General features: G+C 39.4%; 1 protein-coding gene across 11 annotated transcripts in view; it reads right to left on the bottom strand.

The window, feature by feature from the left end:
- Positions 1-13,724, bottom strand: part of SEC31A (SEC31 homolog A, COPII coat complex component) — a 65,270-nt gene extending 51,546 nt beyond the window's left edge. For 10 of the 11 annotated variants that reach the window (XM_030565030.1, XM_030565032.1, XM_030565033.1 and 7 more), the window contains exons 1-6: positions 13,621-13,724; positions 7,996-8,078; positions 7,180-7,303; positions 3,693-3,891; positions 2,271-2,366; positions 788-928 (exon numbers count right to left, since the gene is read on the bottom strand). In XM_030565030.1, coding sequence (XP_030420890.1) covers positions 788-928; positions 2,271-2,366; positions 3,693-3,891; positions 7,180-7,303; positions 7,996-8,074 — 639 coding nt within the window. In that variant the 5' untranslated portion in view covers positions 8,075-8,078; positions 13,621-13,724. The remainder of the gene's footprint in view (positions 1-787; positions 929-2,270; positions 2,367-3,692; positions 3,892-7,179; positions 7,304-7,995; positions 8,079-13,620) is intronic. The other variant, XM_030565031.1, reaches the window with a different exon arrangement.
- Between the last annotated feature and the right edge of the window lie 2,666 nt (positions 13,725-16,390).

Below are 16,390 nucleotides of genomic sequence, written 5' to 3'. Positions count from 1 at the left end.
GACACATCCCAAGCATTAGGGTGAGCCTGGAAGGAATTCTGCTTCGGGGAGCTCTCCATGGGACAAAGAGGATGTTCCCATTTCTACAACCCCAATATCATGCACCTTCCACAGCAAGGCAGCCTGATCTCCTGTTCAGTGCACCAGGGATGTGGACCATTGCCTTTGGAGTGTCTTGCCAGGGAGCAGTCCCAGCACCTGTGCCTGGCTGCTGTACAGAAGAGTAAGGGAGTTGGAGTTCTTTGCACTCTCCATCTGAGCTGCAAGGCACAAGGTCAACCTCAAGGAGTAGCTTCACTATGGAAGTAAAACTATTTAAACCTATTTGTAAATGCATCAGCTGCTTTATTCTCTTTCAGACACACACTGTTCCAGATGACAGCACTTCAGACTATTTTAATAAAATCTTCCCACTGCAGCCATGAATGGGTCAATACTGAATTTATAACCAGTCTGACTTCTCACTGCTGAGTAATACATAATGTCCCCTTCTCTTGCCTGAACCCTAAACTCCCTACCAAATTACTTCCCTGCCAAATATTAATTGAATCATTTGCAAAAAATAATTATTTAAAATAATAATCTATTTTTGGCATAAAATTATAGCCCTTTAAAAATTAACAAATCCTACAGCAGGTAGTATAAAATAGGGACATGTTCCTGTGCCACTTAAGAGTCTAATGAGAATCTGTGCAGTCACTTGTCTTACTATGGCAAGGATAAGTCTAATAGTTAATCATTCATGATTATTAATACAGGCTCTTGATAGTTTAACATCATAAATTACCCGGTTGCTGTGGTCGCTGACTTTGATGATAGGCTCATTCTTCCTCAGATCCCACACGGTAGCACGACCACTAGGACTCGCAGACGCCAAGATGTGCTGGACTTGCCTGTTCCATGCAATGCAGCTGATGTCTTCTGGAGGCTATTGCAAACAAAACATGTCCCAACAATCTCTTTTTTCCAACAGAGAGCTCAATTTTTGTGATTAGATAAGTTGGCTAAAAGAACAAGTTTTCAAAGCTAATCTTCATAGCCCACGTGTTCATTTTACCTTCCTGAATAAATAAAATTGACACTACGAAATTTTAAAACCCACGCATTTAAATATACAGTAGTTTTGTCTATGGGCTGGCTATCTGCACCCGCTTCCTTTCTGCCTGTGATAAATTTGCCAGCAATGGAGGAAGAAGGAGCAAGTTTGTTGTCTCCAAGAGCTTAATAGTGACATGCAAAAAAAGTATTTAAAAATTGGACTTGTGCCCTTCATTGGTCTTTTGTGATGTATAGAAAAATGAAAAGTGGTGGTTTTTTTTGGTTTTTGTTTGGAGGGGCAAGTTTTTTTCTGCTTACTTTTTTTTTACCTTATCGGGGGAGGGATAGCTCAGTGGCTTGAGCACTGGCCTGCTAAACCCAGGGTTGTGAGTTCAATCCTTCAGGGGCCATTTAGGAATCAGGGGCAAAAATCTGTCTGGGGATTGGTCCTGATTTGAGCAGGGGGTTGGCCTAGATGACCTCCTGAGGTCCCTTCCAACCCTGATATTCTATGATTACAGTCTGGGTCTTCCCTGATTATGTTAGAAATTCCTTGGGTGTCTCATAGCATCCACATTACAAGCTCTCACACCTTAACTCAAAGGGCATGAATCTTTAACATGTCTCCAAAATGTTCATTAGTCATTGGACTAATCTGATAACCTTACTGGGAGGTCTGGGTGTGCAAAAGAATTAAGAACTAGACACAAACTACACTACAGCCACAATTAACGTCATTATAAACAGAGTCATTGTTGGTTACTTGAAATGCAATTTAAGTCTCCAGTAAATTCAGATTCAATTTTCACAAAGGTGGTGTTCATTACAACCTGTCTGTATTGTTTTATAAAGGTTGAAGCTATTAATGGATCACATTCAAAACAAAACAGAGAAATCTCCACTTTTAGCCTTAACAGTCAATAAATTTACTATCAGAAAAACAAACATCCACTGGGGGTTATTTTATTGTTTGGGAGCAAAATATATACAATATATGTACTGTCAGAACATACTTGTACATAATTATTTTAAGGAATGTATCTCACAACAACAGATGTTTTTCGATGGCTTAACTACATTCAAGGTAATATTTGCAATATTTAAATTAAGTTTTTGAAACCAGAGATTGGTGCTTAGAACTGCTACAATACTGTATGAAATTTCAAATAAATTAAATAATCTGCATATTTTTCAGAGTTCTTTAAATCATTTGACAAACATAACTCCCGTACCTGGGTCTTAGCTCCTGGTGTCATTGGTGTGGCAAAGTTGTTCAAGTCCCAGATATAGATTTCAGACTCATTAGCACCTGATGCTACAAGGTTTGTCTGTAATAGAAAGATGCCAATAGACATTTAGAGTATTTCTGGCATCAGCCTTCACCTTCCCAAACACTGTGAGCCCAATCCATGGAGCTGTGCCAACTGACATTAGCTCAGAACGTAGCCCTTGTCACAACAAGAGCACTTCATAGAGGTACAAGAATCCTTAATGTTTCTAATACTATTTATTAGCCAAGACCCATATACTCTGCTGCAAGTTGAACCTCAATTCCCAGGTCAGTGTTCTTGATTTCTGCAGTACTCATATGCAGAAAATGGACACAAAGAATGGGGTTGCACAAAATGACTCCATTGTACTAATGCCCCAAACCTGTAAACAATTAAACTTGTGCTAACCTCTATCTGTATTACTAATCCCACTGACTTCAATGGGATCTCAAATGCGAGTAAAGTTAAACACATGAGTAAGCATTCACAAGATCAAGGCCTATAAGAACATTTCCTAGATTAAGAGAAGCATTTGAAGCAGTTTTTCAGGTGGAAGAGGAATGCCATGATAATAGCAATGGGATCTGAGGAGAATGAACTAGAGGGAAAACAACTATTATATCAATGCATTTTGCTCATACTCTAATGCTGGTTGCAAAACAAGTTCCAACGTCATAATAAACAAGGACAGAAACCATGCAATTTAAACACAGTTCACTGAACTAACTACTGCCTTAGTAAAAACATGTGCCAAAAGAAAAAATGCTACTTAGTAAATTAAAACAAACTGTGTTCTCAGAGAACAGTCATGAATGAGAAAAGATGCTATATCTTGAGGAGGTAAATCCTCATTAGTGATGGAATTAAATTAGCTCTGTGATTAGGTCCTTACTACTTTTAAGAATTGAGTCAAGCCAATGAATTTTAGGCCCCAACATTTTATCTTTATTTTGGAACAACATACAAAAATGGAAGAGTTACAAAACCTAAAAACTAATATTTAGTTGTTATTTTTTAAATTTCAGTGAAAACAGTTTTTGGAAGGAATTTCATCATCTGTCTGCAATCATGACAACACTGAGTAGTGCATGAGAACTGAAAAGTGAAACTGAATAGAAAACAAATAAAAAACAATTTTATTTCAATGTCTAAACAGAAAGATACACAAAGTAAATAGCCTAAATGGTGAAAAGCAGATCACATTTTTTAAATTATTTCAGGTCAAATAATGATTAGTATCAAAGATTTTTATCTTTTTTAAAATATGCAAAATTATATATACAACTTTCCCCAAAAAAATTACAAGAGAAGAACATTTCCTATAGCATTTTACTAATCCATGTTACTAATCCATGAGTGTATACTGAAGAAAAAAAATCTAACCTGGAAAATATTCACGTCCAAAGCTCTTACTGGCCCAGTGTGCTTGTCTTTCTGTGCAATTATAACTTCACTCTCTCCAGCTATAATTTTAGATGGATCATACAGAATAATATTTCCATTTTCACCACCTGCAATTAGAACTCCAGAAAGACTACCATCTGAAGCCATTGTATGAGGTCCCCATATCAATTTATGGTACCTACAAGATAAAAAATAAACAATATAAGAAAACCCACTGCCATATCATTGTAAGTGTCAGAACATCATAATGTTTTCCCTGATTAAAAAACACTAACACTTTATGGGAGGAAGTGCAGGCTGGTGGTAAGATCAAAGGCACGATGAGACTGAGAACTGCTAGGTTCTATTCCTGGCTCTCCCAATCTGTCAAAAGTGTGACAGTGGACAGGTCACAACCTATATGTGCCTCAGTTCAAGGCTCTAAAGTCAGAATACTTACTTATCTCATAGGATTTTTTGAGATAATGTTTGCAAAGGACTGAGAGATGATCCCTGAATGAGAATTATACACATAGCCAACTACAAGCGACCACATAAATCTCTGATATTGGTGTATACAGCTTGGTGAATCTGTAAGTATCCAGATTTCCTTTTTTTAAACAAATTGGTTTTATAACAGAACAATACTTCTGTATGTTCAGCCATGCAGAGTACATTTCTTCCGCATAACGACCCACACCCTCTTGTGGCATTGCTCTTACACAGTGGCCTTAACGCATTTGGAAAGCAAACTAACAAGTTTCTACAAAAAAACAAACCAAATCCAAGAGGTAGGGCTTTTAAAAAAAAATTACATCAGCACTAACAGTGCCACCATTAATCAGTATTATATGCTGAATGCTCCAATTAGCAAGAGGAGTATATGCAGCACAACTAACTTAAATTTTCTCTCTCTAACCTGGTGTTGAGCAGTTCCCAGTGATTACCTATATTAAGATAGCAACCGATACAGGGCCCCATCTTGTTAGATACTGTACAAGACATTGTTTCTGTTTTGTACAAATTACAATTTAATTAATTTATAATTTCTAAAAGTTCAGGCAACTGTGTTTGGTGTAAATCTTTGGAAGACAGTCTCAGACTTGTGCATCATTATTTAAAATGGACTGTAGAGAATGTAATGGAATTAACTTCCATCTACATAATGAGGTGATGTAAAACATGATCATCATCCCTCAGTGGATTTAGATGTTTATATATCTCAGTGTAGCCGAGCTACAATACACTGTCTTTCGAACATACATATATTTGATAAGAAGACATTAATGCTGACACTACAGCTTATTCACTGATGAACATTAACAATCTGTAAGTGTTGCACACACCTCCACAGAGTACTATGGGTCAGTGGAAGGACTAATGTTTGCGCTGACATTGTATCTGGTATGAAAGATTAATGGACCTAATCCAGTGTCAATGGAAAGTTTTCAGATTCTTCTCTATCTCCAAGAAGAGCATCTCACGTTTTCATTGACATTGTTATGGCCAATGTACGAAGAACAGAAGCCACTACAATGCTACTGCAAGTGCCACTAAGATGTCAATTGGATGGCTTTTTGGATTTTTAATGTTAATTATATACGTTATAGCTAAATCCCCAGCATGAAGAAAGAATTAATATGGGTCTAAATGAAGCAAAACAACCAGGAACGTTTTTTCCCAATAGCTAGGTGTAAGTATTGAACTACATATGGAATGCAAAAATAAAACACGGAGGTACATCAAATGAGTCCCCCGCAATACCTAAACACAATAGGATGACACAACATGTGGAAGCTATAACAGCCTTTTCATATTTTTAAGAGCACACTTAACACTTTCCCTCTGCTCTCTGGAAATTCTTCAGGGCTCTGACCGTTATCTTCCTTTATATCAAAAACAGAACAAATCATATCAAACCAACCTAATATCCTTCTTTGACAGGGTAACAAGCCTTGTGGATTGGGGGAAGAAGTAGACGTGATATAGCTCAGCTTTAGTGAGGCTTTTGATACTGTCTCACATGCCTCATAAACAAACTAGAAAAATACAGACAAACCTGCAACAAAGTGGGTGCACAACTGGCGGGAAAATGGTACTCAGAGAGTAGTTATCTGTGGTTCACAATCAACCTGGAAGTGTATATTGTGTGGGGTCCTGCAAGGATGTGTCCTGGGTCCAGTCCTATTCAATATCTTTATACATGATTTAGACAATGGCATAGAGAGTACACTAAAGATCATGCAAATCTTGGATTGGATTATTTAGTCACATAAGACATTGCAAACCATCTACATTATAGGCTGCAATTCCCACTGTCTCTCACAGATGAAAGGATGCTTGCAAAAAAGAGCACACACAAATTTTGTGAACAATACCAAGCTAGGAGGGGTTGCAAGGACTCTAGAGGTCAGGATTAGAATTATGCACAATGATCTTGACAAACTGGAAAAATGGTCTGAATTACATAGGATGAAATTCAATAAGGACAAATGCAAAGTATCACACTTAGGAAGGAATGACCAACTGCACAAATGAAAAATGGGAAACGACTGTCTAGGAAGGAGAACTGAAGAAAAGGATTGCGGGTAGTAGTGGATCACAATCTAAGTACGAGTCAACAATATAATACTGTTGCAAAAGATATAAATATAATTCTGGGATGTATTAGCAGGAACACTGTAAGCAAGACACGAGAAGTAATTATTCCACTCTACTCAGAACTGATAAGGCCTCAACTGGAGTATTGTGTCCAGTTCTCGGTGCCACACTTTGGGAAACATGAACAAATTGGAGCCAGACCACAGATCAACAAAAAAAAGTCTAGGAAACATGACCTATGAGGAAAGATGGGGAAAAAATCAGTTTGTTTAGTCTGGAGAAGAGAAAACGGGGGGGTGGGGTGGGGGGGGAGAATGTGATAATCTTCAAATATGTAAAGTGTTGTTATAAAGAGGAGGATGATAAATTCTTCTTCTTAACCACTGAGGACAGGACAAGTAGTAATGGACTAAAATTGCAGCAAAGAAGATTTAAGCTAGACATTAGAAAAAAAACTTTCTAACTATAAGGTAGTTAAGCACAAGAACAAATTACTGAAAGAGACTGTGGAATCTCCATCACTGGGAGTTTTTAAGAACAGGCTAGACAAACACCTGTTAGGTCCAGATAATACTTAGTCCTGCCATGAGTGCAGGAGACTGGACTAAATGATCTATCAAATTCCTTTCCAGTTCCACGTTTCTATGACTATCACCCAACGGGTAACAGCCCAAGATATTTGTGACAGAACAGGAACTGAAATCAGGTCTCCAGAATCCAAGTCTACAACTTTAACCACAAGCCCAACCTTCTTACCTTTCCCAATAAGACTGACACAGGGCTAAAGCTTCATACACAGTCCTTGAAGCCCATATCATGGACTGAAGTTGCCACCAAAAATGCATTTTTATAAAGCAGTCCATGAATTTGGAACCCTAATTCATACCTGTGCGAGGAGGAGAAAGTTGCACAGGATTTCATATCCAATGAAGGATCAGACAAGTCCAGTTCAAATATTTCCAGAGAAGCATTGGTACTGAAAGTTGCATCCAACTGTTGAGCAGATGTACCTACGCAGAAAAATACTATTGTATCAGAATGACATAATACAAAACATGGAATTTCAGATTACTAAAGCATCAAATCATACAAAGGAAATAAAATCTTCAGTGTCTCAGAGATACACTGAACACAAAACATTACACATTTTTCAAAAAGGGAGCTGAAAGTAATTTCAGATATTTCACCTGCCCCTAAATCCCCTTCCTGGTTTTACAACCAAAATTTCCCATTAAAATAAAATTGAAAAAAAAAAAAGTGTGTGATTTTTCCTCTCCCCTGCTGCTGTGTAAAAACCCCATACAAATAAAAGAAGAAACTCAGAAATTGACTGAAAGGCAATAGTTCTGGCAGCCAAAATTACTGAAAAACTGCAAGCCATTGGTAAAGACTGGGTCATGAAATCCTATGATTTAGGAGACAGAAGCCTTGAAATTAAGTTACCAACGCTGCCGTACACTTAGGGCAAACATGCACATTTACAAGCAATATGTGAGCTGGGGTTTTGATTTCTAACGAAAGCTGATACTCCAGAGGTTGAAAAGTGATTTCAAGTGGGTACTGCATTGCATTCTCAATTACTATTTCAGCCTTCAGGACATTAATTTTCTATTATAAAATACAAGTATAGTGAGTATATTATAATCTACACCATATGCATACAAAGCCCCATGTGTAGGGACCATACCCTTCAACAAGTTACCTGTAGCCAGGTAAATGGGATGTTGTTGGGCAGGGCTCCATGCCTGCATAGCAGTACGATCAATCTCCTTTAACTTCATCCTGCTAAAAGAAGATAACTTTTGTAATACAGAAAATCTGGAGGAAATGGCACCAGTACAACAGAGGGGAGATGGGCTGTACATGGAACTGTGGGAATGATGTGGCGTTTGTAGGGAGGAGGGCAATGGGGAAATATTATTGAAGTTTACAGGAAATTAATACTTGCTAAACATGTTAACTGAAACTAAATAAACCTGGGGAACACAGCAACTGTTGTGAGATTCTGTTCTTAGACCAAATGCCTTTGATAATAAGAGTTTACATGATATAACTTGATATCTTCCAGAAGCTATTACATTTCAATTAAAATACTGCCCATGTTTCTAAATGTCCAAACTGACATTCATAAACTGTCATCAGAACTGAAACTACTGAAACTTACCACAAAAAGTCACTACTGAAAACCACCACATTGGTTTCTAAAACCATGTCAAAGAATTTCCTAATCCTGTTCCTTAGTGATATTTTAGGGACATAGTTAACTTGCATTCTAGCAATCTCAAGAAATTAATGTAAAAGAGTTTCAGGTTCATTACCTATCCTTGAGTCTGTCTGTCAATTTTTGTGGTCTTACAACATTTTCCTATTTTTAAACATTGTGCAAAACCCACACAAACAACAATCTCGACTGATTATACAGAGAAAACAATGAAATTGACTCTATACAAAAGCTTATCAAATGTACAAAGCAGGCAAGCAAGCAAAACAGATAAAAATATGCTTTTTCTAATCTCCTTAAATTCTAGTAACTTTAGGTGTTACTTTCAACAATAGTAAGTACAAAGAAATTTAAAAGTATCCCTTTAGGTATGGCCCTCTTCCCAATACAGGCTGAGGAAGCATGTGTATATAAAAAGATAAGTAACACAAAATACTCATTTCAGACATTAACAGTTTTTCAGTCACCATCTTCTACCTATCACCCATGAAAAGGTTATATGGTCCTCATAATAATGACATTCTGAAATGCCAAGAATTTTCTCCTAATTGTGGCTTCGTTAATGGTTTAAAAGGAAGTGAAAGTTTAAGTGAAAGCCTGAAATGCTCAACAACTTTGAGACACACAGTCCTCACAAATTGATTTATGCAGCTTTTGTGCATGAACAAAAAGTTGTGTGAAGAAGTGCAAAGGTTAATCATCATGTGATGCAAGATAATTCAGAAAAAAAAAAGCAACTGATAAAACTGGTCTTCCAGCTAAAAGTTTTCTGAAAAATGCTCAGTTTTTTCATCAAATGCCTCCTAAGCAGAGCCCAGCACATAGTAATCTAAAAGACTTTGCAACACACAGACGTTTTAAACAAAATATAATAATTCAGGCTTGCAAAAATTTACTTACTCAAGGCAGGGATGACATGGTAATTACCAGAGCTGGTTGTTACCAAGTAAAATCAAGGTTTTTACCACCCCGGATGAAACTAGTTAGTCCCAGTTTAAGGCATTTGCTATTTTAAAAATTGTTTCAAATTCATGCACATCACATTATACTAGTTTAAGTTGCATATTCAAACTGTGGTTACACAAGGCAGTAGCTACAAAGATTAATTTAGGATTGTACAAATAAAAAGTAGAACTGCATTGGGATGTAATAATAATATAGTCATTATGATGCTGAACGTGGGAATGTCTGTATATATCTGAGTTTGTATTTTCTCAAGGAAGTTATATACGTCATAACTCATATTTCCATATTTACATAAAAACAACAATGTACAGTTGCATTAAGCAATCAAAAGTATGAAGAGTTGCAGACGACCAGTTGTACTATTACTATAACTACAACAGCTAAAACAATGACCGTAACCCATTTGGCCTACAACATTCTGTAGCAGAAGACCAATTTTGATGTAGTGGATAGATTGAGCCTATTCCCTAGTTCTGAATGGATGTATCCAGAGTTTGAAAAGATTTGTCTTATGCTTGCTGAACACTGAAGCAAATATTTTCCCCACTTTCCTGGTTTAAACCGTATTTAGCAGTGCTCCATCCTACACTTATTTTTTCTGGAAAACTGCCAGACCTGACCAAAGGGTGTATAAAATATAACTTTTTGAACTAGCTGGATTAGTGAGTTTTGCAAGGTTGCAATGGTAATTTGAAAATTACTTCCAACAGAAAAAAAAGAGTTTGTTCAACCTTTGCAAAATGCTTATTATAATTAATCTGTTACACTGACCCAAAAATAGACTTTAATATCGTAGGGTAAATTAACATTAAAGAACAACATATCTTGTCCTCTGATTTTTATTTAATGAGGAACATATTCTTAGAGAAGGGAGTAGCGGGAATACTCAAAATTTAAATGTCTTTATTGGCCACACTTACTCTGTGATAATAGGAAGGTTTCAATTAATTCTTTCCTGTACTTGATTTCAATCTTGACACTACAGAAGTTCATTCTGACAACACTTACCCAGATAATTATACCATGAATAGGGCCTACCAAATTCACGTCCATTTCGGTCAATTTCATGATCATAGGATTTTCAAAATCATAATTTTCTTGTTTTCAGCTATTTAAATCTGAAATTTCACAGTGCTGTAATTGTAAGGGTCCTGACCCAAAAAGGAGTTGTGGAGGGGTTGCAAGGTTATTGTGTGTGGGGGCGGTTGCAATACTGCTACCCTTACTTCTGCGCTGCTGCTGGTGGTGGCACTGCCTTCAGACCTGGGCACGTGGAGAACGGTGGCTGCTGGCCAGGAACCCAGCTCTGCGGGCAGAGCCACCGCCAGCAGCAGCAAGGATAGCATGGTACAGTATTGTCACCCTTACTTTTGCTCTGCTGCTGGCAGAGTTGGGCCCCCCTCAAGCCGCCAAGCTCTGACGGCAGCAGCGCAGAAGTAAGGGTGGTATGGTATGGGGTTGCCACCCTTACTTCTGCGCTGCTTGCTGCTGGCAGGGTGCTGACTTCATCGGCCACCCCTCTCCGGCCACCAGCTCTGAAGGCAGCACAGAAGCAAGGGTAGCAATACTGCAACCCCTTAAAATAACCTTGTGACCACCCTGCAACTCCCTTTTGGGTTAGGACCCCCAGTTTGAGAAAGGCTGGTCTCTCCCCAAGCGTATATGGTAAATGCACACAAAAGACCAGATTTCATGATCCATGATGCGTTTTTCATAGCAGTGAATTTGGTAGGGCCCTAACTGTGAACCCTGCATTTTACATCAAATATGCACATCATAATCAATATCAGGAGTTCTTAGACTGTTGCTAGACAAAGGTCTTTTCAACAGAGCTCTTGATAATTTAACAGGAAACACACAGTTTGTCTTACTCATATGAATTTTGTATCCTTTAGGGGGATATTTTACAAAGTTAGTTTGTAGCAGACCTCAAAAATCGTTTCAAAAATTAGATCTCTTTATATAACTGAATTAAAAACCATTGTAGAAGGGCACCTCACACTGAAAGTACCATGTGTATCCTCATTCTACTTTTAAAACTAAGGAACAGTTTCAAATATCTGTCCCAGAAATGCTTTTCCCAAACTTGAGTGAGGTTTAGTTGAGATTCGGCTCTAAGCCAAGTAGGTGTGTGCTCCACTGGGCTGAAGAACGCTGTTGTATGGAAAGATCCTGACTGGACTTCAAACCCTTAAGTAAAAAAGGGCAATTGCACAATCCCTCTCTGAAACTGCTCACGGAACAGATATTACTAGGTGTCCTCATCAAGTGTGCAGACACTCATGAAGCACCTGGGAAATCACAAAGATGCACATTACTGTGTCTAGTTCAATTTTAGATAAGGAATCTCTTGCATTTGCTCATAACAAGGCTTGCTTTTCCAGAGTTTTTTCTGGATATTAAAAGTGATTTCTACAGTGGATGTACACATAAATCCTACTCTTGTTTTCACATAGCCTATACTTTTACTGTTAAAAACACCAATATATACAGGGCACTCTGCTGCCCACTGTCTGCCACGACCAACTGGGACCCCTCCCTCATAGGAGAGATCACTGCCAGGTGGACACTGAGTGACATTATTTAAATGACTTTGATGAACCAAACACCATTTTAAAAGAGAACATAAAACAGACAGGCTCCCCTCCTCTTTATAACATAACAGTAAATTTCATAAATTCTTTACCACCACAAGATTGGTTGGACCTCAGTCTAAGGAATACATCTGTTTGGTAGAGTCTATTTTATACCATAGTAATGACATAGCTTCTCTTTGAGTCAAAAGGGTACTGGCAAAAGAAAATTTGTATGTTGGAAGTCTTGCTGTTGCCATGTTGGCACTACAGCCCCATCTATACTGTCCAGGAAAAACATGTTACTGCACTTTTCTAGTGAACCACTCAAATATAGTTCATTAGAGAAGTTCTAGCATGTGGCCTGATGTCCTGAGTGATTCAGCACCTTTGAGGCTCATGGTTTTTCCAGATATTTTCTTATACTTTTTACTTATAGTATGGTATGGTCAATATATTACAGTACAGAAAGGCTATAAAAGACACACATATTTTACAAATGAAAATAAAAATTCTCACTAACAATACTAAATTCACTGACTAAAACAGTGAAGAAACATTTTCTTGTACGCACGTTTATAATTACAAGTATTTTTACAATATCCATTAACAACACCTGGGAGCTGCAAATCAAAGATTCAGGATTATATTTGGGCTGGTCACTCCATGTAACTGTGGTAGAGTAATATTTACACATCTACTAACTTGGATAATACAAGCAAGACGAAAATCTCAAAATGGTTATTAATACGTGATCCTCACAGCAATCGTGCAATCTTTCTAGAATCCCTTTTCCTAAAGAGCTTTAAGGCTCCATTTACACTCTGGTTTCCCCTGCGGTTGGATACTGTGTTTAAAGATGGCTTATACAGAAGGTTTTTGCAAACATGGTGTAGATGGGGCATAACATTTTTTTAATTAAGATTAGGTTATAAACCCTAGAAGTACCAAACCCATATTACGTGTATTTTGGAATAAGTTATGAAACAGAGATTAGTAAAATATATTAAACAACCTCAGAGGCTACTATGACAAACCAAGGTCTAATCACTTTTCCCACAATACTGATATCCACAGGACCCTGCCACTGCTCCGGGTAGAGGGGCTGGGGGGAGAGTCTGTCACTTCTCAGCTGACAGCAAGGCAGCTTTCAGCAGTGGTTAATTTGTAATGAAAGAGGAGCCAGGACACAAGTAATGCTGCTACTTTAGCCGCTGCCAAGGCAAGCCCAGCGGTGCCGGGGCTATTAAGCGCCAAGTCTAGGGCTGGCGGGGCTTAGCCCTGGCACGAATTAAGCCCTGGCTTTTAGGGACTGGCCCTGCAGCAGGGAAAACGCCCGATCCCAGTCCCAGAGCAGCAGAGTTAGAAGCAAAGGCCGGTCCGGCCACGCCAGCGAGCAGGAAGCCCCGGGGAAGCGAGGCTGCTCTGCCCGGGGGGAACCCTGCGAGACAGGGCCGCTCTGCCCCCAGAGACCCCAGGCCCCAGCTGGCAACCCCGCGCTCTAGGAACGGAGAAACCCGGCCGCGCCCGGCCCGGCCCGCTCCCCCGGGGCCCCGCTTCTCCTCACCTGGCGGAGCCGCGCTCTCCGCTGCGCCGGCTCAGCTGCCTGCTCCCGCCCCGAGGCTCCTCCGCGTCCCGCTTCAACGTGGCAGCCGCAGCGCCGCCCTCGTCAGCCCCGGCTTCCGGCACCAAGACCCCGCCCGGCCGGCCGCGCCTTCCGGGCCGCGCAGCTCCCAGCGAGAGGGGCCTAGGCCGTGCCGGTCCGGGCCGCCTGCTGCGCTTCCACAACAGGCCGGCCAGGGCAGGCGGGACAGACGCTACTGCGGCGGCTCGCCGGGGAGTCTTCAGGGAGCTCTAATGGCGGAGCAGCGGGATGGCTGCCCCCCCACCGGTACAGGGTTACTTGGCAGCATTGCCCTGATTCACCGGTGCTGGAAGGAGGGGGGCGCCACGTCCGTCATACCGAGGGTTTAGTTTGGTTCAGTGGCTCTCAGTACCATTGTCCAATGGCTCTAGCACCCCTGCCCAGCCTCTAAGAGTCCTGAAGGAATGAGACATTTGTCCCTTCTCCTTTCCTTGGTAAGGCCCCCAAAACATTGTAGAGGAGGTTCCAACGTACTTACCCAGTACAGTTCTGCACCCTCGCCTTTGTTTCTGATCTGTAACCAAATCCCACTGCCAAACTGTTCTGCTATTCAGTACAAGATGCAAGAGCCTAGCCCTGAAGGCAAAAAGGAAGCTGTGGGCAGCTGGCCCCCTTCACCATAGTTTGCCACTCCCAAGCAGGGTGGCCCAAGGGCTAGACAAGCCCCCCCAAGTGTAAAACATTTTGATCACCTTTACTGGGATGAATGATTGGGATTTTCCATTTTCATGGAAAAGGTCACATTTCTCCCTCCCTGCTGAATATTATGAGAGACTGCTACGAGTCTAATTCCCAGGGTGAAAATAGGGATGGTTTCCTAACTAACTAACAGCAGTGTTATGAGGCTTAGATCTCATACATGTTTAAGGTACTTATTCTACAGCAGTGAGAACAGAGAATTAAAAGAAATAAAGCCAAGACACCACATAATTAAATCAAGGGCAGCATATCATGTTTATTACCAATACAAATGAAGAGGATTTTACAACAGTCTCCAAAAAGCAATCGCCCAAGATTCACAGATTGTATTAGAAACAAATGCATTGAGACATTTCTTGCCTTCACTACTACTTTTTCCACTATAAAAAGCATTGCATCAGCAACTAGATTCCTCTTTTTCATTGAGGGGGTTAAGGTAAAGAAACAATTTTCAAGGATCTTCCTTAAAGATGAAAGAAGAAATTCAGATGGAACATAGAAATTCTTCACAATTACCTGAAAAGTATAAAAGCATATTAAATTTTTGGAAATATAGATACGGGTCTAATTTAGTACAGATTTAATTTCTACTTCTCAACATTCTTAGGAGTCTTTGCTCAATAAGCCCACAATTTCAGTAAATGTTCCTAAGTTCCCCAGACCTGAAGAAGAGCTCTGTGTAAGCTCTTCTTTCCCCAACAGTAATTGGTTGAATAAAAATGTTACCTCACCCATCTTGTCTCTGCATGTTACCAAGCTCAGTAACAGTTCAGTAAAGCCCACAGTCTATTACCACCACAATTAGGATGTCCTCCCAGTAGTGTTTAAACAATTTTTTTGTATTTCTAGAAACAGACTTATTCAATTTTTACACGTTTATTTTAGAAAGAATGGTCATTACTCTGTCGTTCAGCTTATTTTAAAATTATCCCCATGTCATCTCCAAGACCTGTCGTGTGAATATACGAAATAAACAGCTAACAAACATGATGGTCAGACCCATTGCACTAAGCTACTGTAGTACACACTAATAGGCTGTAATACACTGTTCTGACATACAATAACAGGCACAAACTTAATCAGCAAACAAATTAACAAAAGCGTTAATGCTTACCCACATGTCAACAAGTGCAACCAAAAAGTCTTAGTTCACCTTTCACAAGTAGACAGCAATAGTTGAATGCTGGGGAGGGAAAGGAGAAGTTCTTTTGTTATATATTCAAACCGAATGAATTCCAGAAGGGTATTTTATGTTTTTCTTAATCTGCAAACTGGACTACCAATGTTTTTAGATCCAGTTTTGAATTTTTTACCCCATGTCCTCATCCAGTCAAACACTAATCACAGTGAGTCATGATGTGAACAGCAGTGAAAGATTTTAATCATTGGACATTAGGCAAAACAAATTAACACAATATATTAAAAAAAACTTACCACGTTCATCTTGCAAATCTTTAAGCCTAGCTTATCATACATGGTTTGCCAATTCCCAATCAAGTTCTAAAGTTGATAAAAATTAACTTAGTTTTCTCTTCAAAAAAGTGTATTATTCTCTAACCACCTTTAAAATTTGGAAGGGTCTCTAAACCTAAGGTTATTTGAGGCTTTTATTTCAATAGTTTTAAATATTCTACTTTCACCTTTTATTCACTTTTCTTCTCCTGCCCCCCAAGAACTTGCTGAACCATGATGTAAGCAACTTTATCTGCTCAGGACAGGAAACAGGCCAGCAAGGGACACAGGCCTGGGAGGAAGATACTTTTCAGGTAGGACACAAGGGATTCTACTACTGCAGCTACTGTTACAGGGCAAAAGAAATAAAAAAACAGAGGTCCCCTTTTCTTTGATATTTGGTACTTGATCTACACTTAAGTTATTTTGCCAGTCAGGGTGTGAAAAAAACAAAACCACATCAGAGAAGGGGACTACTTACACCTAACATTGGCAAGTTACAATTCATTGCTAAGTTGCCAAACCCTCCTCTCTTCTACAG

Source organism: Gopherus evgoodei, chromosome 5 (assembly GCF_007399415.2).
Source record: "Gopherus evgoodei ecotype Sinaloan lineage chromosome 5, rGopEvg1_v1.p, whole genome shotgun sequence".
Classification (NCBI taxonomy): Eukaryota; Metazoa; Chordata; order Testudines; family Testudinidae; genus Gopherus; species Gopherus evgoodei.
The sequence above is the reverse complement of the archived record's forward strand: the minus strand, read 5'-3'. Positions and strand labels throughout refer to the sequence as shown.